Source organism: Hippoglossus stenolepis, chromosome 1 (genome assembly GCF_022539355.2).
Source record: "Hippoglossus stenolepis isolate QCI-W04-F060 chromosome 1, HSTE1.2, whole genome shotgun sequence".
Classification (NCBI taxonomy): Eukaryota; Metazoa; Chordata; class Actinopteri; order Pleuronectiformes; family Pleuronectidae; genus Hippoglossus; species Hippoglossus stenolepis.
Window position 1 is genome coordinate 6158654 of NC_061483.1, and position 25063 is coordinate 6183716.

General features: G+C 44.3%; 1 protein-coding gene across 12 annotated transcripts in view; it reads right to left on the reverse strand.

Annotated features, from left to right (window-relative positions):
• Nucleotides 1–25063, reverse strand: part of neo1a (neogenin 1a) — a 163228-nt gene that overhangs the window by 70891 nt on the left and 67274 nt on the right. For all 12 annotated transcript variants that reach the window (XM_035151945.2, XM_035151993.2, XM_035151925.2 and 9 more), the window contains exons 3-4: nt 6074–6349; nt 5105–5255 (exon numbers count right to left, since the gene is read on the reverse strand). In XM_035151945.2, the coding sequence (XP_035007836.2) occupies nt 5105–5255; nt 6074–6349 (427 nt within the window). The remainder of the gene's footprint in view (nt 1–5104; nt 5256–6073; nt 6350–25063) is intronic.

Below are 25063 nucleotides of genomic sequence, written 5' to 3' on the forward strand. Positions count from 1 at the left end.
CTCCCAAAAGTGAAGCCAAACCATCTAGATCGCCTCCTGGTGCCCGGCTGCAGTATGGGTCATCAACTCAGGCTCCTCCATGTTAGTGGATGTGACAGGGACAAAACTAAAATGCCAAAGTACACGTTGAAATTGTATCCAAGGATGGTTTCTTGGTCTTTTTAGGTAGTTCTTATCACAATGAGGTATTTCAATATTTTCCATGCTATAAAAATGGCATGAAACGTCATAATTAACAGCTGAGTCGTGATTTGTCACCACCTCCGGCCGCTCAATGCCACAATCTCGCACTAGTGACATTTTGGCTTTATTTTTGTGCAACAGCACAAAGTACAGATGTGTCCTCCATCTTATTCTTAGATGGTTTTTTTGGGACATTTCACCTTTATTGACGGGACAGTGCAAGCGTGAAATGGGGAAGACACGCAGCAAAGAGCAGGGTCGGAACTGAGTCTGCGACCGCTGCAGGAGGACCCGAGCCCGAGCCACCAACATCTCTACATACAGTCTATGGTGTCTGACGGAAAACCGTTTTCTTTCTGAAAGCTAGAACCAGCAGTTTGATTAAAACCCTCGTCACTGTGACATTTTCTGGCAACGTTGAAAAAGCCTTTTAATTTTCCTTCATGTTACCTTGGGCTCCCACGGCTGCTTGTTAAATGTCGACTTCCCCACGGACAGAAGCGTGCCCCTGCATTTATACATGCGTGTAAATGCGAGCAGTTATTCTCTCCCCTCAACCATGAAAAAGGGAATAAGATGAAGACGTGCGTGTTTGTATGCGAGACGTGTGTGCGGGGGGTTACACCGCTGTCCGATAATAGTCCAATTGCAAACAAATTTCCAACACCGAGCTTCTCCCTTCACACACACAACTAAATGCAATACACACAATCATATTTAAATGAAGGCGAGGAGCCATGGAGGAGAGGAGACAGATAGCTTGGAGCCTTTGGGGGTGATTTACATGCTCTGTCAATTCCCTGTTGCTGGCCCGACATGCATAATTCATCCATTTTATTGACTGCTGGGGAATTCTATTAGGTGATAGAGTGATACTCCCAAGAACAAAAGATGACTGTCCTTTTGATGAGCGTCTCAGGGCCGGCGTGGGGGAGAGACCCAAAGCAAAGCCCGTCATCTCGGTGCCGCTCACCTGGGGGAGCTGTCGAGGACTCGCGGGGGCATCTGCCAAGAAGTCAGCGTGTTGACTGGGGCGGCTTCGAGTGTTAATATTCCGTTATCGCGTTGCTGGGTTTAATCAGAATGAATGGCGAGCTCGGTGTCCTTGGCAATAAACTCGCTCGGAGCCTAAATGAATCTGAGGCTGGGATCACGACACTGGTGAATACGTAAGAAGCGCGCTATAGTGGAATAAGCCCTCGTGTAATGGAGACAGCTTTATCCAGCTTCCTGGGTGAGGAAACCTAAGCTGGGATATTTCACACACTTCTTAATGAGACAAAAAATAATAATCTATATATACATTTTTATCATTTAATTAATGTGGTTTGAAAATATCAACATATAGATCTATTGGTGGGATCAGACTATAAATGATTACCCTTGTAATGGAGCCGCAAAAGCAAACAATGTTGAAAAATCTAATTTAAATGAGGAACTTATAATTAATTTATGTTTGAATTCAAGTCACAGCTTCCTCATCGCTCGGCACAGATCTGTGACTTTTCACACGCAGCCTCAGCTTCTTTCATCTCTTCTGTCGACTTCACGTGATGCGATTCATTTTAAATCTGTTTCCATTGCACCTTTTTTTGTCTTTATTGATGCACCAACTGTTCCCACCTCAGCAAAGTGAAGCAACTTTTTGTGATATGTTTATTTTCACATTTCTGACATTTCATTTCAGGTTTTTTTGTTTTTATGTCCATATTGATAATGACAACGGCACCTGGGACGCCTCGCTGTGTCCTGACAGAAATACTTCAGATTCTTGATGTCTTCTCTTTCCACAGCAAGTGTTTGTGATGCCAACCCACCAGTGGGCGTGCGGCAGAGCAAAGGAGGCCTTTTTCTCTTATTTCATGTCGGCGAGCTTGTAACTATTTGAACATCATCTTCAGGAGGCGTCAGGAGCCTGGTACCGGATTAATCACACCCACAGAGTCCTTCGTCCCAGCAGAGAGAAGATGAATGGCTCCACGTCGTCTACACTCATTCATATAACTGGGTTTAAAATCGATTGTGGCGTCAGGTGGAAAAGTGAAGTCATACCTGCAACACCTTCCCAATCACAAGGACTGTATACAAAAGACTACAAGGTACAGCTGGTCATCACTATAGGACAAGATCACATGTTTTCGTTCACCTCACATCGACACCAGCGTCAGCCTTGATCGTCAAACGCTCTTAAATCTCGTCGTCTTATCTTCGGCACATTCAACAACGCGCCCACTCGCTCGCGGTGAATGTTCCCGACGTTTTCCTGCTGTATTCCCGGCTCACTCAGACATTCTCTGGAGTTTTTAACAACTCAGCGGAGTGTCCGAAGAATCTGACCCTGACATTTGTGTTCTTACATACAGCCCGTCCGGATAATTTCAGGAGATTATTAAGCATTTTGGGAGATTGACACAATAACTATATAGAGAATATTCTATCTATATATTTAAGAGTTAGAAATCCAACTCTTCGGAATTTCCATATTGGGATTTAGCTCTGTCTCCATCTGTCATCATAGATATCAAAGAGTTTTACAGCAGCCTTTAAGTCCTACATGGCGATATGGGCAGGTGATACAAAGGAACAGCGATGTCTGCCGTCTAAAGGTTACGAGGAGCATGCTAATGAGACTCTTCAAAGACTAAAGACAACTCATGGCAGTAAAACTTTATATGACACGTTCTCAAAAGACGTTTGAAGGACGGTGTCCTGAAGTGGCTCAGAGGAGTCGGTCAAGCTGGAAGAAGGACAAGATCAATTCATGGTTTCCATGTCTGCGAGGTGTGACTTGTATCATCTGGTCAAGCGTGCGCGCAGAGTAAACTTTACGTTTTCAAACCTTGGGCCTTTTCTTGTTAAGCAGTTGCACACACTTATCTTTCTGAATGTTTCTTCATGTTGCTCAGACGAGTACAGCAAACAAAGGAGCGCTTTCTCTTGATGTCATGAGGTCGTTATAATGTTTTCTAAACGCGTGTGTGTGGAACGCGTCTACGCCTACGCCCGATTGTAGTATGAACAGAAGCGCGTCTGTCCGAGGGCGAGCGGAAAGCATGAATTGACCTTCACGGGGGGAGAATTAGCCAATAATCTGTATTTGTATGAGTCTACCACAGCATGGTTTCATGTTGCACTCGTTTCGAATCATCTGCATTATCCGTCACTCAGGATGAAACCCGGCTTTCTGTTATTGGGAACACAGACGGCGTGAGAGAGAGAAAACAAGAAGAAAGAACAAGTGGAAGCATCGCGATGATCCCCACTGTCGGTGAGTCACCGCGTCTGCAACTGGTAGCTCTGACACATCTTCATAAACTTTCATCTCATGCCTGCAGCTGTGGTGTTACCACTTTGAAGGCCCTGCTAGCGCTGCGCACCAAAGACCAATTAGACACTCTTTTCAGATTCCTCTCCCCCTTCCCCCCCTCGCACTCCACAACGCACCCATTTTATAATTGACAGCGACTCCTCTATCTCTTGTAAAGCCTGAGAGGGACAGGAGACTCTCAAAGAGAAAGTTCCGCTGCTATTCTTTCTAATTGTCGATGTCGTATTCAAATCAAAAGGACGGCCTCAGTGATGTGTTCGCCACACAATCCGTCCCCGCTCCTGGAGGCAGGGGGCAGGGGGGTCCACTTCAATATCTCAAAGACCTCCCTGGTTGTTCGGGGGGGGAGGGGGCTTGCTAATTGCAAACAGAGACACCTGAGGGGGGGGTCAGGTACACACACCGGGTAGTGTTTTGTAATTAATACAAGGTAGATTAATAAGTACCTTTTTACTCAGCTCCCCCTGGAGGTCAGAGTTAATCATGGACAATTCCATAGGTGTTACAGGCATTTAACTTCAAATGTGCTGCTGCGCTTAGAGCTGGATGTTGGAGCGTCTAATGATATTCAAGCTCATACCACACCGGAGCCTCGCGGTTACCAGCGTGATGACCTTACATTTAATTTCACTCAAGGCAGGAATCCCATTCCGGGGCGAGATTTAGATGAACGAGCCCCATTTCAACTCTTTTCTCTTGACCCCACATGCTGCAGAGTTATTATTCCACAGGAGCGATACACAGGGGTTAGGTAAACAAAGTGCTTCCTTAATTGGTGAGAATCAAACTTCCCATGTCCGATGCAATTCTCTGCTGAGGGATTTGAGCCGCTGTGCCCGAGCTAATGAGAGCCAGAGGAGTGAGAGCACAGGCGCTGTGACACTTTCTCCTGCCTCTTAATTTGTGAACTTCCCCCTCAGCTGGCAAACCTGCAGCCTCCGTCTCCCAGCTGAAGTGGCTCTGTTGGCACATCCAGGTTCTCCCCCCGGGGCTCTCTGGGTAGCGGTGGCAGAATAGCATTAACACCTCGGGGTGCAGGGGCCAGGACTAAGAGGTGAGCTTCTGGAGGCCAGAGGCAGCGGGTACAAAGGAGCAAACATTACGGGTCTGTGTTGCTTTTCAGAAGCAAGGAATGTGTGGGAGCCGGGGAACGCTGCACACAGCGGTGGATGACTTCAGAGTAACTACAGGCAAATGTGATGGGGAAAGGAGAGTTTTGAAAAGAAATCTATAAAAGCACAACTTACCGGCTTTCTGCAGGTTTCAACCAGTTCAATTTAAGACTTTTTAAGACCACAATGAATGAAATTGAATACCTATCACAGATATGACAGATATCAGGAAATATCGTAGTCTAAGAATTATTTACAATTGTTTGCCTTTTTAACTTGTAAGGCACCTTGTAACTATAAAGGTGCTTTATAAATAAAGTTTACCATTATGAAGATTATTATTTTATGGCCTGAGATACAGACTATTATTTTTAGACTTGTAAGGTCCTGCAAAAATTCTTATGTACTCATTTAGGAAAATCTCTAAGGGTAAAACAGATGAAATCGTTATGATACACAGTGCTCCATTTAATGTCCGTACCTTTCTTGCAGCAGCTTGTCTCCAAGCATCCAGCGGACGTTGGGCGCAGGGAAACCAGAGACCACGCAGGGCAGCAGCACGCTGTTGCCCACCACCTTGATCACAGCCGCAGGCTGCACCAGGAACTCCGGCTTCCGCTCGTCTTCAGTTTCTTAGATGGGAGTAAAAAAAAAGTGTGAGGGTTACGGCTGAGGTTAAGGTCGGGGAGAGTAAACGAAGCGGAGCAGCAAGCTCCAGGAGTCATCTATCTTAAGAACTTCAAAAGGAAGTCACGTCTGAGGGGCGGCCGCTGCTGACACCGAGAGCGAGAACGTTCAGATGAGTAATGTCCACACTGACGTCTGAGACAGCTGAAGTCTCAGCTCTTTAGGGGTTCAACCAAATGTCGAGTAAAGTCCTGCGATTACCAGGGAATGTGTGAACCCAGAATATACACAGCAAAGGAACTGTAATAATTCCATAAAGCTTAACACTGGATTCAAACTGAAGACAGATATGTAATTGTTTTCTCAGTTTCATTACTCAGGGTCTCTTTCCAAAGTTACTGCATTTTCAAGCTGATCTGTGGCGACTTCGAATAAATCAAACAACTAATTCCATTTACATTTGGTAGCATCCAAACAAACATACATCCATCTGTATCGCTCCAGCCTTTTGTCACGACACAAAGAGACAAAGAGACAATCACCCCCACTGGGCTCTCGTTGGTCTGATTTATGGCCCCTAACATCTATTCTGAGGACTGAACTAAATATGAATTTAGATTTACTGCACAAGATTATTCCTTTTATAGCTTAGAAGCTCAAATATGACTGAACTGTAATCAAGGACATAGAAATGCTAATAACCGAGTCCAACAAATCTGAACCCGTTGCAGTAAATATCAGTTTTTGGGCTTGAATTCTAACACTGACCTTTATTCTAAATAATCAACTCCTTCTCGGACATAACCTGGTTTTCTCGACTCACCTGGTAGAACCTGGAGCTGGGCCTCGTCGCTGGTCTTGGACGACCCCACGTTTTCCACCAGACAGCGGTAGAGGCCAGCGTCGGCCTCCGAGGCGTTGTTGATCACGAGGGCTCCGCTCGGCAGCAGGAGCAACCGGGTGCTGAGCTCCAGCGGCTGGCGGTCTTTCTCCCACCGAGTGAAGGGCACCAGATCGGAGTTGACCTCGCACGCCATCACCTGACTGTCCCCCAGACGCACAGTGGACGGCGCTGGCTGGCTGGCGAACCTGGGCATCCCTGAAAGACAAAGACACGAGGAGGGTGTAAATCTAAAAGCTCTCAATATGCAGTGACCTGTACAGAAGACAGTGAGACTATGTCCATTTCAAACTGGAGCACCGAGGACAACTGATGCTATTTCAGAGGCAAAGAGAGGCGACAACGAAATAGTAATTTAATTCAGTTCATTTTTTTTTCGGTTTCCAGCTCCGTTGAGTGAAGGTAACGAATAAATATAAATTATTCATGATGATTATTTTTGAAAGCATCCTCACTTTACTTTTAGTGCCTCAAACATTTGCACATCACTGTTTGCCTGTGCACCAGTCGAGGGTTTGGCCACATGTGACAACAGCCAATGATGTGTGAGTGAGCTGTCAATCAAACCAAACCCACTCAGGTCTGATGAAACAGAAAAGTCAAGGTTTTTGTGAATTCATACTAAATAAAACCATTTTTTTCATATTACTTTGCTGCTTTAGTGAAGACTATTTAAACTCAAGATTTTTAACAAGAGCCCGACCGATTTTTGCGGGATGATGCCGATCCCAAAATTTGTGATACTGAAATATTTATATTAAGAAAATGATTGCACTTCCTGTGGAGTCGTTATTAAACTCCAAATATATAAATAGTTACATTTCTGCATTGCTTATTTTGTAAAAATAAAAGTTGGACGTGAAGGCATCAACAGATATGATTTTGAGAAAGACTGCCACCACCCCCGACCTCCTGCACACAAAAACCCTGAAACACACACACAGACACACAACTAACCGCACACGTCGGTGTATCACAATCACTCATCCTCGCTGGTGGATGTTAATTTGCTTCGCGGAGCAGGAGATACACAGCACTAATTAAAAAAAGGCAGAATCCACAGGCTGTTTGTGCGTCTGTACCCCGACTTTCATCTCCACGCAAAATAATTATTTCCTGTGTTTGAAGCCACTGATGTAAAACCAACGCCCGCGTTGAGTTAGGAAAAAAAAATCGAACAGTCGGGCTTCAATCCCCCAAAAAAGGTACAGTGTGGAATCTGCAAATGTTAGTGTCGGGGTTTATTAGTGAAAAGGGAGGAGTTGTTTTTAAAAAGTCAGACGGCCACTCAATCCATCGTCAGTAAAAAGAATATCATGCTGTGTTATTGCCATGGAGGGCCTCTCGAGTTTCTGGGCTGATTGTGGTCGTCTCCTTGGTAATGTGTGTGTGTCTGTGTGTGTGTGTGTCTGTGTGTGTCTGTGAGAGAGAGAGAGAGAGAGCGCGACAGAAATAAATGGATAACAAGATGTGTGACTAAGTTGAAAGAGGTCTTCTGGCTTTGTGGCTTTGCCTTTATCTGTTTGTGAATGCATCTTTGCCGCCTGTAGCCGTGCTCTCACACAGGAAGTGATGCTGAGGAGTCGCTGAGTGATTATTTGGCATCTCTGGCCGCTCCCCTCCAATCCCCTGCCAGGAGCGGCTCCAGGCTAAATCACACTTTAAGATAAGGGCCCCAGCAGCTCCACACTCCGCTCTCTCTCGGCCACAGCTTCTCTCAGTTCATCTCAGCACAATGGTGCAGCTAAGATGCCGGTGCAGATATTACTGATTATCAAAGCTGCCAATCATCCGGTGTATAATGATGGGATGGTTAAAAAAAATAAGCCTCAGCTGAATCATTTAGATTAGAGTGACTGAAGCTCTGCACTGAATCAAACACCTTTCATGATTGGCAGGTGCGGAGCGCGGTGAGCAATCAGTCCGACCAACGTCCGAGGGGAATTCTGGGATGTTTATCAGGTTTTCAGTGAAAATTCAGCTTATCAAGGAAAAGATTAAAACATACATTTAATTGCAGGTTGTGCAGCTGTAGTCATGGGATGGTGTGTTACTGTAATAATTAAATCTCTGAATCCGAGTTTCAAATTCATTTACACAGAAAATTTAAAGATAATATAGATGGTTGTTTAAACAGATCTCTTCAAATATCCAGACGATTTTAGTTAAGTTCTATAATTTCCATTTGATTCACAAAAGGCAGTAGAAGTGTTTGACGTTACTACAGTGAGTGAATAACTGTTAATTGTTTAAGTGTCTCTCAGCTTCGGTGAATTTGTCCTTTGCGTCCTTTTTATTTTGCTTGACTTATGGTTTGTGTGCTAAAGAGCGACACATTAATAAACTGTATTCAGTTCGTTAAGTGGCCGCTACAGTGCAGCTGATGAATGATGTTGAATAAACGGTCAAAACACAAACTGATTCAACACAAGATCCCACTGAAGAGTTCACACCTCACATATCTTAAACATACAATATGTAACTTCAGCCACTAGGGGTCTATCAATCAAAGCAATAGACCAAACTTGATGAAGTTGTGAAGCAGCGTGGGATCATGGGGGATGTTGTCTTCACCACCGCTGCAGATGAAAACCTGCCTGACGCCACTCAGGTGCAAATCATGTTCACGGAGGAGGTCGTGTATTGAAATTGTATTAATGTTACGCAGCAAACTGCAATTACGAGAATCCAATACAAACAGTGGACGGAATAAAATAGCAGACTAGCTAACTAACTTCTCCTTCGTCCTATGTCGAATAACCAGAAAATATCTGAGTTTGAATATTGTCGGAAACATTTTGGATGATGTAAGTTCACAGGTCAACAAAATGTATTTTACCGTTGAATTGTTGCATATTATATGTTTAATAATCACAATTAACACTTGTTGTACCTTCAGAGATCAAACAACTGACAGCTGATATCCACAATGTGCTCGAGACAAACTAAAGTCACAGCCTGGCTTTAACTCAAAGTGCAGACACTGCTCTCTACACCAGAACAGAAATCCTTCGTCCCGTGGAGCGATGACATTTCCGAAGATGAGGTTGAGGCCTCGAGGTTAATGCCTAAAAGCTGGAGATACACCCACAGCTTTGTTTAATGGCTTGAGACTTGACATTTGGCCCCAGAGAGGACACAGGAGAGAAACCTGAACTTCATCTGCAGACAGGAGAGGAATTACGCCTCCAGAAAAACCGAACCTTTGCAGAGAGGACAGAGAATATAGTCTCCTCACATCCTCAGATTCCTGACTCACGCTACATCTATACGACTACGCTTTGGGTTGAAAAAGGCATTTTTGATCTAAATGATCCCTGTCCTGTACCACCTGACCATTCACATACACTGGAGACAACTATAAAAAGGAAGGCATGTGTTTGCCAGCGTTCAGAGGAATTGCTGGAATAATAGCTTGTCTCCTACACATGTATGTAGTTGTATCATTGTAAATTGCAGAATGTAACTGTATAACAGCTGTTAGCAAAGACAACAGGGTCAGCAACACGTGTATCTGATTATCTCTGGTAGCCGAGACTAATGCCGGTTGTTTTTTTGAAGTGACGGATGAGAGCAGGCTACGTCGTGAACGAAAAGACCCAATTGAGTGTCCAATATCTGCCCGTCCAGACTAGAACGCAGCCCCGGAGATTTCAAACTAAAACAGGGTCAGGAGCTTTTCGAGGCTTCTCTGTTATATAAGCAGTTAAACTCCAAAGTAGTTTGGATGCCTGTAGTAATATTGTTATTTTGCTAATGTTTTCAGTTACACACGGCTTCTATTGAACTTCCGTCCGTCCTGGGAGAGGGATCCTCACATGTGACTCTTTCCCGACTCTTGTTGAGGGTTAAGAACAGAGAATGTCACACCTTGTTAGACCCTATGAGACAAATTGTGATTTGGAAATTTGGGCTATACAAATTAAATTTGATTGATTGATTGATTGATTGACGTATCCATAGCAGATTTGATGCGTTTCCAAAGGAAAACATGGTCATGTGGATGTAGCCCCAGTCTGTGTGAATGAGCGTTGATCACGTGACCTACGACCTGGCCTTTGCTTATAACGGGTGTTAATGAAGTGGCCGCTTTGCTTTATGATGCCTCTAACGTGTGTGTGTGTGTGTGTGTGTTATGTGCACCGGCTAAAGTGAGCACAAGTACATTAAGTGTGAGTGAAGGCATGAGTCTGTAGACGGGAGGCGGGTGAGCGTCGATTGTAACCCCATCGATTCCAATTAATCCCAGTTCTCCATTTAAAATCGACTGGGCGGTAGCTTCATTTTCCACGGCCTTGCTCAGCAGCCATCTATTGAACAGAGGGAAGTGCTGCACTGCCAATCCCAGCTCCTATTAGCACAGTGTGATGAGGCCAAGTGACTCCAGTAGAGCAACGAGGCCTCAGTGGTCAGAACAGGAGAACTGACAGAGTTTTGCTCTAATGGAAAACCTTTTCTTTGTTCCTCTCCAGCAGCAGAAAATAACAGTCAAATGTGACCCTGCTGAACTAATGTGCCTCCAAACAGCATTTTCCTCGAAAACAAAGCACTTAACCCAGTGGTGGCAGCGAGATTCCTCCTTTGTGAGCTACGCTTGGTGAGAATCACCAAACCTTACATCATCTGCTCAGCGTTGCCAGCGGAGCTTATAATCATATGAATGCTAATGAATGAATGTGTCCATCAATGGTTGGAGATTAGCACAGAGGAGTTGTGCTGCAGAGAGCGACAAACAGGAGCGACGACTATAGACCCCACACGCACACACACACAGACACACACACAATCGCACAGTTGGGTTCCTACTATTCTTAATTAAAATCAGGTATAGAATAACAATGAGCAGCTTAATAGAATATGCAGAAGGCTTTAAGGATCTCCCTCCAGATTCAGCGGAATTAGTAAGTGACTGTGGTATGGCTGCCGCTCACGTCGGATCAGAAACACAACTGAGCTCTACGTTACATATTTTTAAGCAGCGTCAGTTTAAGTAATTAAGATAAAAAAAAGATTTAAGTGGTTTACAGTTTGGAGCGGCCCAGACAGCCACATGTGTTCCTCCATCTTGGCTCTGGCCGGAGAGAGCTGTGTTTGGACTGGAAACATGAAGTAACTCATTTTCCACGGTGAGAATTTGGAACGAAAAGGGATAAAGAATCATGTTAAAATGGGACACGGCTCATATTTTCCAAGTCGCTGAAACAACCATTGGAACTGTTTATACCAGAGGACACAAGAGCTAAAGACTGAACCCATCATCCGTACGAGGCGTTTACGTCACAGTTTGACCTTTAATTATTTACTAACTTTTATCACAGAAATATAAATGAAAAGACATTATTTCACTAATGAGGGGAAATGAAAAGGGCACATTTTCCAGAATACTGTCATACAATTAAATTCAGGTCAACTTCTATTTATACGTTTGATAAAAAGAGCGACAGTCAAGAGCTCGATTCACAAATATCTCCGAATCAACCACTTGCACACAAAGAAAAGGATAGAACATTTTATTTTGGCGCCGTGATGCTCAGAGAGAAAATATTTTTGAGCATTTCTCAAATCCACAAATATTTATGCCTGCAGCTGATGGGAAGGATCATTTCTAAACACTTACAAACTCTGTCACCCAAACACTTTGCCCAATTTTAATAAGAGACACAGAAACAAACAAACAAACAAAACACGATTATGCCGGATGAGCGATTATGGGACATTGGCTAAATAACGCATTTTTACAACTTATTAAGCTCTGAACCCTTTTTTGTTTTCTTTCACTAGACTGGAACTTCCGTCATTTGAGGCGTTTACAACCTAAAAACCTAAATAAAAAACCAAAACAACATGATGACCTGTAAATCTGGGACTTGATAATATGGCCAAAAATTATATTGAGCACATAAACAATGGCGACAGTTAAAAAGTAATGCCTGACGGAGATCTCTGTTACGCTGAAAGGCTATTTTTAATCTTCTGTAAACTGCCAGTGCAGCGTTTGCCAAAATCTCTACACTGTCCTCCACCCGGTTAGTTTTGGAGCCAGTCGAAGAGCGGAGGCTTTTCTCTGGACCTGACATTAGCGATCATGGACAGCTCCTCCACACCGGAAGGAAGAACTATATCACAACAATCCCCGTTTCTACACTGATAACACAATCAGTCGACCGGAGTGCAACACGGCCACAAGTGGGACTCTCCCCTCTTATCACGATATCATTTCCACTATTTCTCCTTATCTCAATTCAACAGGTTCCTGCCCATTCTCTCGGGATTACTGAGTCATTCTGGGAAATGTGAGAAATCAATACCTGAAACCAAAGCGGCGAGTCTGATTGCAGGGAAGTGGGCACGGGGAAAAAGTAAATTAAAGCCCTTCGTGTCAGAATAAATCAGAGTTCGCACTGACAGCTACAAATTGATATTTACTAGTGTATGACCATGCAGCCAAAGGGAGAGGAGCCTTTTCTTTAAGGCAAATATAATCACACCCTCCCAAGCTGCACCTTTCCTCTCAACACACTTGTCCCTTATCAACAGGTCTATTACAGTTTTGCAGGCGGCGCAGCACAAAAAAAGACGGAACAATCGCGGTCCTATTGTTGGTGCATTTATACACGATACGAGACGGAGCCAAATCAAGCGCGCTGAGCCAAAAAAAGAGATCCAGAGGAAATCCAATCAATGGCAACGAGAATCTGAGAAGCTGCGCAAATTCAGGGGAGTGACAGAGTAATCAAACAATCAAAAAGACAAGACAATAACGTCTATTACACGTGCTGGCTTTGAGTAGTACGTGCTCAGGCAGGGTCTAAAAGCAGAAAATCCCACAGTATAATATGTGCTTTGCTTTCTTCAGCTCAGTGCCTCTTTGTGCTGGTGTCTCCACGTTAAGGCCCCGCTGCAGAAAGTGATAATTAATTCCCTAATTGAAGGTTCCACAGCTTCAGGGGGGAGAACTTCTAAGGGCTTCGTCTATTACAGCAAATCAAGCTCCTCAGCCGACACACACACGATGACATTCTTAGAGTGAGACAGGGAAGTATTCTGCACTTTGAGACTATTTCAAATGTGCAATTTAAACAACAGAGATCTCCGAACACAAAGGGAAACTCTTGACGGACACGTTTATTATTACCTGTACAATCTAATACAGTCACACTGAAATACGTGCTGCCTTTCTAAAGCCTTTAATTCTGCCAGAGCTGCTTATTCAGTTCATTCATGTAAACAGCAGCGGGTGGAAAAACTCTCTCAGTATAACTCAATGCAATCCAACACCCGAGAGTCGAGTTGACCAGAGTTTAATCAAGACTTCTTGACACCAAAAGCTGAACATTACAAGCTTTCCACAGGCGCCATGTCTAACAGAGCGCTTGCATTGGATTGCCTCAACTCAAATGTATCAAGGCATCTCGCACCTTGTTCTGTTGGGACTTACACTTCCAACGTGCAGATCGTGAGGGTTTCTGTGTGATGTTTGTTCTCCTGAATTGTTCTCGTGTTATGCATCAAATTTCAGAGTTTCTGGAATGATGAGATCATAATAACGCCAGTGGGCCGATTCCCTCTGGGCTCCCGAAAACACGAAAGCACCACCAGGCGCAAAATGTTCTGAGGGTTTGGTGCAACAAAATAAAAACTACAATGTGGTTATTAATATATTAATGAATGTGTATGAAAGCCTGTGTGCAAGAGCGCCTGCCACTGAAGCTAATGTCCAATTATAAAGCATAACAATACATCTGCTTACATTTGCTCTTTTGCTCTGGATTGCGAAACCTTCTCCAACACTGATTCTCTCCAAACAACACAAACACACAACTTTGTGTTATCACTCTTCATAAGGCACTTCAGGGTTCATGGTACACAAGGAAAATAATCTTCTCTCTTCTAATGGTGACACTCGGAGGAGGCTGTGCATGAAAAACCACAGCATGAATTCTTAATGTGCTACGTGAGGAGGGATTTTTATGAATATGAGATGTGGTCAAAATGAGGCTGATTTAACTATTTTTACAAGGGGAAGCTTTAATGTTTAATTGAATTAATTAACAAAGTTTGTATGAACTGATGGAGAAAGATATAATGGATCAAACAATCCGCAGGATGAACCGGGAGGAAAGGAAAACACCGAGTACTGCTCACTTCCATGGGTTTTTGTGCTGTTAACTAAATTATATGAAATACTTTAATGCTGGTTTTAATATCACATTCATCACCAAATTTTATAAAACATCTACATCTGATTTCCAAATCCACAGCTGCTTCTGCCCACACACAGACACACGCACCATTTGAAACGCTGGCTGAGACGGGTCCCTGTGCCGGCGGTTCGAAACCACCGTGCTCCTCAGACACGGTTTCTTTAGCCCCGGCTCTCTCAGCACAGGTCGCCTCTGCCGATGGGTTCGAACGGCTCGGGACGGCCGTGGTCTCGGCCTCAGACATTTCTGTTGCATAAGTGTTTGTTCTGCCCCTGGAGTCATCACTCACAGCTAGACAACCTTGATAACTTATCTTTAGCCGCTAATTGGTATGTCGTGGGCGTGAGAGAGCGAGCGAGAGCGAGAGAGAGCGAGAGAGAGAGAGAGAGCGGCGAGCGAGCGCGAGTGTGTGTGTGTGTGTGTGTGTGTGTGTGTGGAGACACTTCAGCCAAAACTTAGGCGTGAAGTTACACTTTAAAGGCGAGACCAGTGAGGGAAACAGAAATTGTATAAGTCCCGTCAGTGTCGGAAATTGATGTCTGCTGATAATTCCTCGGTCACGCCAGAGCAGAACAGCAACAGCAACCTTCATCCTGTTGTGGGGCGGCAGGTGGGTGGGAGGTCTCGTAAGATTGACAAGAATGAAAACAGGATTAATTAATGGCTGCGTGCAGGAATCTAATAAAGAAGTCATTGAGGGACTCCACGGTGTACAAGGCCTGACAAGCCTGATGTATGAGAGAAATGATGAAACGCACAGTCGGGCTGCATCATCGCGACATATTTGTCTCTCGCACCAAACAGGTCGGGGGCGACGGGGAGCGACGGCCGTGAAAATAGTTCTGCATTCATCGTGTTGAAATTAAAGGATTTCACAATGACACCACTTTACAACCGGGCTCAAAAATACAACGGCTTACTCCAATAACCCAAAACTGAAAGTCTATGATACGTGTAAGCAGAACAATGACGACCACAGGAGCATACACACACACACACACACACACACACACACACACTCACTCAGAGAGAGGCTTGTGTTGTGTATACACATCAGAGGGACAGACAGAAGATGGATGGGTGGTGTTCCACAGGAGTCGGCCTCAGACAGCGGCTCTCATTTTATCTGCCGGGCTGTAAAAATGACTCTCCGGTGCGGCAGACGACAGAAAGCATATTCTGACCTCGTAACCAGCCAGCGCCTGAAGAGACTACTGTAAACCCCTGAGAAGACAGCTGGTGCCCACCCCCCCCGTGGATGACAGACCGGCCTCTTGTTAAATTTCCAATATGACAACCCCTCAACACGAGGACGGCAGCAGGCGGTTGGTAAAATAATACACGCGGTTTCACGGCTGAAAACAAAGATGCAAACAGAAGCTTATTGGGGCAGCAGAAGTGTAGTTAAGACTTTGATTCAGAGCCAGCAGACACCTTTAAGTGTGTTAAACTGAATCTGCAGGGCTTAACATCTCTGATATCTCTCGGCCGAGGGGAGCGATATTTTAACGGCTAAACCACTAAACCACTCTGGGTGCAGAGCAGATGTTGTGCGGAGAAGGCCCTTCTCGTTTATGACGATGAGCGGACGGGCCCCGGGGTGCAGCTGCTGCTCGGAGAACAACCAAGTCAACTCCGCCTTATTACTAAATTTCTCATTCTCCACACAAGCGATTTGTCGGCTTGATTTTACGACCGATGCGCTCAGCAAAAATAGGCAATAAAACATGCAATTAAAAAGACAATGAGTGAAAAGCTTGAAAAGGAATATGAGGAACCAGCCTCTCTATCATGCGCGGTGCTGGTGTGACAAGTTGCCTTTTTGATTGCCGCATTTCTTTTCTTCTTGCATATGCCAGCGAGGACGGGAAAAAAAACAAAACACATCAATCTACAATGAAGTCGCACACTAACAACTATGTCGAGATGGGAAGTGACACGTCGGGATGAGCCTGCTGGCACTCTGACAGCTCCTGATTGCCTGTTGTGGGACCAGACGAATGGAGGGAGACTACAAGGAGGCTCAGGGATGCTGACGGATGGAGACGGATGCTGACGGACACATGACAGGGACGGGGCCAGTTGCTATGGGAATGACTACCAAGATCTCCTTTTTAAAAAAAACAAGTTATTGTATCGGTGAATCATGACACCGTTTATGTGTCAAGTCATGTTTAGTAGTAAAATGCATCATGGAGATTCAGTGTTGCTGGGTACGAGGAACAATCATTATTATACGGAGTAGGCGATGTGGATAATATCACCAGTATCTAATGTATATTATTGTATTTTAAACACACACTTACATACATATTATAATTATTGTTGTACAAAAACCTGTATACATACATATACGTGTTCTCAAATACATAGATACACACACACACTATATACACGTGCATAAATACATGTTTGTGTGTATAGTATATAGTATACAGCTACATGTACAGTGTGCGTATGTATACATACATATATACAGATATAAATACATATATGCATACATATATACACATATATACACGTATATGCAACTACAATCAGCCCTTAACATTAAAAGGAGTCAGTGGATTCCTTTCATTTTAAGGAAATTGGTGATTTTCTGTGTGATCATCTTTTCTCCATCTACTCAGACAAAACTGTCAATAGTCGTTACAGGCCAGTCGCCCAGAAGCCACGCCCACACAGCAGGGGGTCATCCATCAGACTTCGAAGTGTCATTGCAAAATAAAATAGCTTTTTTTCCCGAATTGAGGATGAAAGACAAAAGTGATGATTAATGTCGTTCTCAAATGGATCTAATAAACCATTTGGTTCCAATCACGGCTTGCCAGAGGTTGAGGTGAAGTCAAAAGTAGGTCAAGAAGCCCAGTGCTGCTCTGTGGACCATGAAAAGACAGAGAAATTTAAGAGTGACCAAAAACAAGCAACTGATTATCAAATAAATAGAGGCAGAGTAATTGTGTGTCAATGGACTAATTGTTTTTAGCTCCACTGGAATGAAGCTGTGTTCCCTCCATCGCTGTGGAGTTTGGGAGGATGTGACTGTGTTGAATTGAATTCTTGTTCGAAGGTATCACGTCTCCTCTGCTTCCCATGTTCACAGTCAGACCTCCAGCCAAGCTCACACCCACAGCATGGAGGGGAAGAGGGCCCCTTTTCATTACAGGTAATAGCTGTAGTTGAAACAATACTGATTGCATTAGGGCCCTTAATCATGTTAAGGTGTCTTATTTTATCACGGGGAATTTAGCTCATTCTTGGCCAATTTCGAGGCTAACATTCTGCAGAGGTCGTTGCCATGGGAGACTGAGGCTGCTGCTATTACCCGAGCTCAGATAAATGCGTTGGCATTACTGCGACCATACATCCCTCCGCTCCTGCCGTCTCACCTCCCCCTAGTTTTTCCCTCGCTCCCTTATCAGCCAGACGAGGGGGGGAGGAGGAGGAGGAGGAGGAGAGGTGAGAGGTGAGCGAGGAGAGGCTCCGCAGAGCAGCTTCCAATGTCAGGGGAGTCACCCGCGGGATTACGAAGGACGTGTCAATCAAACCCGACACACAGGTGCCACAAAGAGGAGCTGTCGCTGGCTCGTCCTCACGTCCGTCGTCAACTGCTTGTTTCATTAAGGCCCCCCCAGCAACGCCGCCCCCATGCACTGGAATGAAGGGCCCCTCCACCCTCCACCAACTCAACAGGCCATCCAGATAAAGGAGCCGAACCCCCCGGTCCTGCTGTTGATGGACACACAGATATGAGGTGAAGGGATAACCTCTCCCCGTTTACGTCTCTCCGTCATTCCACCGCTACTTACAATTTCCCAGCCTTCCTCTCGGCTATTGCACTCTCTTCTCATTCCGCGCATTACTCTCGGAGTTGCACTCAATCAGTCTCCACACATTCCTGCCACCCCTCCCCTTTTCCTCTCCATCTTCCCACCACACATTTCAGTGGGAGCTCTATTGTTTGCTGGAGAGGGGGCATGCTGCTGCTGGTTCTTATCTGGGGCGGTCGGCAGCACATCTGCAGATGCTATCGGTGGCTCCTGTTGCTCTGTTTAAGCTCCAGCCCTGTGAGTGCAGCTCGCAGGGAAATGAGATGGATGGAGGATGGGGCCGGGGAGAAAATTGAGCATTCTCCTCCGCAGACATGATGGAGTGAGAGGAAGTGAGGAGAGAACGGAGGGAGGAGGGACCTGTGGAAGGCGGCGTGGACGAGGAAACTAGGACCTCAGCAGCACAGCGCTCACTTTGAATTGTCTCTTCCTACCAAACATTGAAATTAAGAAGAATATCTATTGTATTTCTTAAAGGCTGACCTGTAGTTTATCGCCACAGCACAGTGATGAAGGAGCGCACCATACCTCACAGCGTTCTCCGCTTTCCCATTGATCTATGAGAGCTAAATGCAAACGTGTCAAACACAACTCACGAGCGCCGAGCAGACTTACTCTTCGGCACTCCTCAGTACTTATCTTTAAAACTGCGTGGGCGTCTGCTTCAAATTATACTGCAGTGAAGCTGAGGTAGAACAAAAACCATTTCCTGCATCAGTGGCTTTAGAAGTGAGCTGTGTTTAAAGAGGATTGTTAGCATACACATTTGCACATCACTTCACTGAAGCAGTTTGTGACACATATGGTGACGTATCTGTAGCTGCTATTGAGGAAATACTCTTATCAATATGGGTTTTGTGGTGTTGTTTTCTGCCCGATGGGTTCACACGCGTCTGTTTGGTGGATTGTTTGTGTTTATTAGGTTTTTATGTCAGCAGTAGCAGCAATTTGTAGCAGAGTTGGTGGAGGGACGTGACCTGCAAACCCTTTAAATCTAGTAGCGGATCTGATTAAAAGGTGCAGATCCAGGAGATTATTTATGAATTTTCCTGAATATTGCAAGATTTTTTCACCATTCCCATCAGTTTCTCAGGAAATAAGGTTTAAATCTTCGTGTGAGAAAACCCAAATACTCCGGACTTTCACACAAATTCTGAATTCCATAGCAAAATATTATGTTTATGTGCAAATAACAAGGTTTTGAATTATGGCTCAACATGACAGGTCCACGACAGGTTTATGTGCAATGCAGAGAATGACAGATGTTTAGAGTTCTTTCAAATCTGCGCTGAAACTTTAAATTAAAGAGAAAACATTGCAGAGGAGAATGGAGAGGTGTAAAAAAAAAAAAAACATATGTCTAGTACAGATTGAGCACTTGCTTTTTGGTTGGATAACTATATGTTTGTACCCTTGTCAATCTGTGGAGGTTTTTCCATATTTGAGTGAACATCTTTCTGAAATGCTCCAGTGAACGATAACAGGCCAAGCAGAGCCATTAGTCTCTCCAAGTAAACATAAAACAGTTCATTCACCATATTCAAGTCAGGTAAGATGCTGAGTGTAATGCAGACTGAACAAAACTCAATAACGTATATATGGTGAATAGGCTGCAGGAGGGCAAGATATGAATATGAATGCAGTGTGCAGCATTTAAACGCTCAGTGGCCGGAATCTCTACACACCACTGATGGCTGGACTGTTTATTTATCGTCTTTAATCACATTTTCATATTGAAATTGATTTGTTTGCTGAGGGCAAATGTGCAGCGGTGGCTTGCCTCCAAAGACAGAGGACAACGGCGCGGAGGTATTGAAACGATCATATCAGGAATAGTGAGGAAGACAAACTAACAATGAAGGCAATCTAATCAATCACTCAAGCCTAATGGAAAAGGATGCGGCGGATCTCGAGCACACCTGGATGGTCTGACAGCGTGGCATTAGCAATTAGTCCTGTCCATCTGCGGCGCATTGCCTTCAAACGGAGCAGATGCTATGCCGAACGCCTCCTAACAAAATCAAACTAGCCTAATTATGTATGTGTGGGCATTTGTGTGCCAGCACGCCGTGTTGTCCAACATGGAGTGAAAAAAAAAGTAAGATAATACTCGTCTGCCTCGTGTAATCCCTGTTTCACTGATACAAAACTGCATATCTCCATTCCTTCAGCAGAAAGGTGCACGATTCCCCCTTGCCTCGAGAAAGATTTAATACATGTATCCCTTACATCAAAGACAAATGCTTTGATGCGATGGCTGGAGCCAAGCGTGCTTTGCGATCGCTGGCTGCAAGTATAACGAGAACTGAAACCTGAATGTTAAAATGCTGCGCTGATGTGCAGGGAAGCTGAAAGGTTGAGGTAGACGGAGGATAAAAGAAAACGTGTTGGCAGTGTTTAGAATAAAAGACATGCTGCTGTGGGGCTGTTATGGCTCTTCCACCACCGTGCATGTGTGTGTGTGTGCATGTGTGTGAATAAACAATAGGGGAGATGCTTATCACTGACCTTGGAGCACAAGTTATTGTACAGCTTGGAAGAACGTGCGCACACACAGCATCATTCTCCAATACGGCAGAATGCAGGATGCAGTCAGTTGAACAAAAGGCAATTCCATAATACCACACATCAACAGTAACAGCGGGGAGCCTCTACTCCAACACTGCAAGCCTTTATTTTTTTAATCATCAATCAACCCTCATCAGACTCAACTCAGCAAGTCAAATGAAACCATGCATGTTCACGTGCACACTCACACATACATGCAAACCGCGGGTCTGACACCTCCACAGCGTGCATCCACCAATCAAAACGTCGTCACGGCGCTCGCAACGGTGTGGAGAGGGGAAGTCTGAACACCCTCCCCGGGGCCCTCACACACAGAGTTCAGGGCAGCCGAGTCAAAGGAGCCTCCGCACACACATACGCTCGTGAACACTTTATCGCACCCTCCGTTTTTCACACTTCACTCTTGCTCACACAAGCATGGCCTGCATCGCACATGTCATGCCCCTGCACATAAAGAGAGCCTGTGTTCAAGCAGGCCTGAACAGGCTCCAGCAGCTCCCCAAACAGGCTTCATTCCAGATGAAGAACACGTACGGCGCCCCATTCTTTTACCAGCTTTTATTTTCCATCTCTGAAATGCATAGCAACACTTGGCAAACACCACCCCCATCCATCCCCGCACCCTTAAAACCCCCGTCTGTCCTCTCACGGCTGCTCTGAGTGACACCGAGTGTGGAATACACACGGTCTGTCTAATTAAACGCAACAAAATAAATGCAAATGACCTTTCCATTTAGTATTGTTGAGGGGAAATGCGGACATTCCTGTGACAAAACCCTTCGTTTGCTCTTAAAGAATACTATTAATGAATCTACCATAATTGAGGGAAACATGGTAATGGGGAAAAAAGACGAAAAAGCATTTTGGAGAAAGTGAAATGACCCAGTCAGCTGGAAGAGAGAGCGTGATGTATGAACTAAGTGGAAGTGTAGAGAAATGCTTTTCAAGGTGTCACCCCTCACACCTTGAGCGTGCCCCATTCTGTGCGAGCCCACCTCTCGCTGCCATCGTATTACAATGCGTCTGTGGAAACCTGCTCAGATGGTGCGAAAATGTCAATCCATAAATAAAGTGAAGCATGAAACACAGAGCTGCTCACCAGCTGAGCACTTTGCACTGTTTCTTCAGTACACTCCGTCTGCGCCCATGGCAGGGGGAGCTTTCCTCCAGCGCAGAATATGCAATGAAACCCTCACGGTTGCACCATATTCCTGCTTCCTCCGCACAAGCCAAGAGGAGTAAAATATGCATTTCAAACATATTTTATTTACATCCTAAGAAGCAGAATGAAATGCTTTTTTTCTGTCACCCTGGAATCACACACTTTACCCACAAAATAAAGCATCTTTCACAGAGTATCCCATAAAGAATTATGATATTCTCGTCATCATCTGGAGACGGTGCTTCAGGACTGAGCTGAAAACTGCGGGGCTCATGAGAACATCGATATCAGACTGATTTTCTCTGAAGCTTTTCTCTCTAAAAATCCTTTCAAAGAACAGGAGTCAAGTGGCCTTGAATATCAACAGCCAACTCGAGGTGGACCGTGTCAATCTGGCATAAAAAAAAGAACTTGATCCATTTTTTTGCTGCCCACTCGTTGTGTCTGATGAATACAGAGGTGCATTTGAAAAGATATCCCTCTGGCACGGGGAGCCATAAAAAAAAAAAAAAGAAACCTGTGGGAGTCAACTCTCTTTCAGGATTCAAAAAGGCCTATGAAGCCCAATTTTGCTTTGAAATATGGGGAAATTCTTTATTGAAAACCCCAAACTGCCTCACTCGGACGGGTACTGGGAGATGAAAGGGCGACGTGGATGAGCACACTGGTCCGTAACAGCGCAGTTTTACTATCTGCACGAGCACCAGGACAGAGACGTGGACAGTGAATGTCAATTTTAGATTAGATTCAACTTTATTGGCATTGCACAGAGTAAAAGTACTGAGACAACGAAATGCAGTTTAGCATCTAACCAGAAGTGCAAAAAAAGCAGTAAAAGTGCAGAGTATGTGCATATGTAAACTGGAATATGTAAATAAATAAGATATGTACAGTAAGAAATAGATATGGAATATGAACAGTATTGATACAAGACTAGCAGCAATAGAAGTAGGTAGTGTAGATATGATAAGTGTATATAAAGTGCAGGTGTAAGTATAAGTGGTGGTAGTAAGTGAGATAAAAATGAGAAATGAAGTGAATGAGGTAGTAGTAATATTATATACAGAGTAAGTTAAAAGGTATGGTATGATATAATTACGATGAATACACTATGAGCAAGATAAGTATATAAATAGATATAAATATGAATACACTATAGGTGGGATAATACAGTAGTAAAAAAATAACAGTCTGAGGGAGGGGGATGGTAAACAAAGTTCGTCTTGCCTCTTTTTTATGCAGATTGAAAGAAACTGCAAGAGCAATGGATTGTCTGCAAGAAAAACCTCTCAGGTAGTAAAACCTCCCGACACGAAGCAGCTATTTTTTGAATTAAGTGTGAACCCTGCACTGCACATGCACCATGAGAGGACTACATAAAGACAGCATACGCCTCACCTCCTCAGGGTAAGACTGACTAATGCAGTTTGGTTTGTGGAACAGAGAATCATCCGTTTCCCAGTTGACATTATAAGATTGAACGTTTCCCGTGGAAATGCACCAACAAAGACAAAACTAAATTGGCAAATGCTCGTGCAAAAATGGAGCCTCCATTTCCTTTTTAGCGATTATTGGCATTCCAGCACGAAACGCCACTTACACACCAGCCCACATTTAAATAAACCCAAAGTTCAGAGTAAAGTCAAAATGGTGGAAGTTGTTTGTAAAGATCTGCACGCTGCAGTGGAAACTACTCTCCTTCAGATCATCTGTTCCAGCCTTATGTTCTTTAAGAAAAAAAAACACTGCAGAGCCTTTCCAGTTTTCTGCCAAAACACAAGAACACAAGCAACATTTCCATGAAATTGTGCTCGTGACTGAAAAACAAGAATCAAGGCCGTGTAGAGGAAACTCTGTGGAAGGATTCAGGTTTGGCTGCGTAGCACTGAATCAACGATCAAGCCTCGTCGCTTATAGCTGGATTTGTAAGTATTTTTGCAGATTATGCATGTGTTCGTAATTCTGACCAAGGTGAGTGTTTTTTTTCCTTAACAGCAAACAGGCTTTATTTCACCTGATTGATGTAAACAGAGATTGTAAATAAAGATCATTTACTCTATCAAGAAATGAAGCCACATGTCCCAGAGACGGACACGGCCATCTTGTGCCGATGACGCCATTTGGAGCCAGATCAAAATTATTTGACGTGTACTTTGACTTTTTGGTTTGGTCCATGTCCCATCCACTACCATGGATGAGACAGGGTTTACACTGCAGCCAGTCATGTCGTCCATCTTTTTATACAGTATATGGTCGTAAAGAATATAATTTTAAGTGCTATTTAACACGATAATGACAGATTTTTTTTAAACTGCGTGATTTACTGCATCACTTTCGTGAAACGTGAGGAATGAGTCAGGTTTGACGTGGATTTGAAACTGTTGAGGGGGAAACTGAAAATTTGATGACTCCTAAATACTGCCGATCACATGCAAGTACATATTTTAGAAAAGATGGTTTGTAAGAAATCTATAAAAGCCAAAACACCCTGAGCTGATTAGCATGTCGCACTAGTTTCCAAAATCTCATTTGACGCCGTGATTTTGTCTGTTGGGTCTGAAGTGAAATCGAGAGCGTTTAAGGAGAAATCTCCGAGGTTTTGTGGAAAGATTCCAGCAGTGAGGAATCAGGTGCCTCACACATATTGGAAGATGCACTGCGTACAGCTGGAGAATAGAGGTTCAGGTGGGGGGGGGGGGGATAGGAGAGGAGTTAGGGAAGTCATTATTCACACAGAGTTGATCTTCATCTGCTGACTGCCGCAGTCAATTATCACTCTCATTAGGACACAGTAATTGCACCAGCCAAAGCGCGGTGCGGCAACGGGGCAGAGGATGGTCCGAGTTCAATTGGACAGTCCACTTTGATGTGGAATTGTAATCGCTGCTTCGTTTTTGGGTGAAGAAAAAATATCTGCTGGTATTTGGACGCTTTTCAAACACTCTCTGAGCAGCAGAGCGCAATCTGGCACGGACGCAGAAACAAACTCCATCAGAATGTTTAAAAACTCTGAGGATATGTTTGCAGAACATGAGACAGTGTTCATTTAATGAGGAATTTGTATTTACTTAACGGGCGCCTTCATGATAAAGCTGCTGTTGGAACCGGTTACGTTTTCCTGGTACAAACACACACACACATCTTTTCT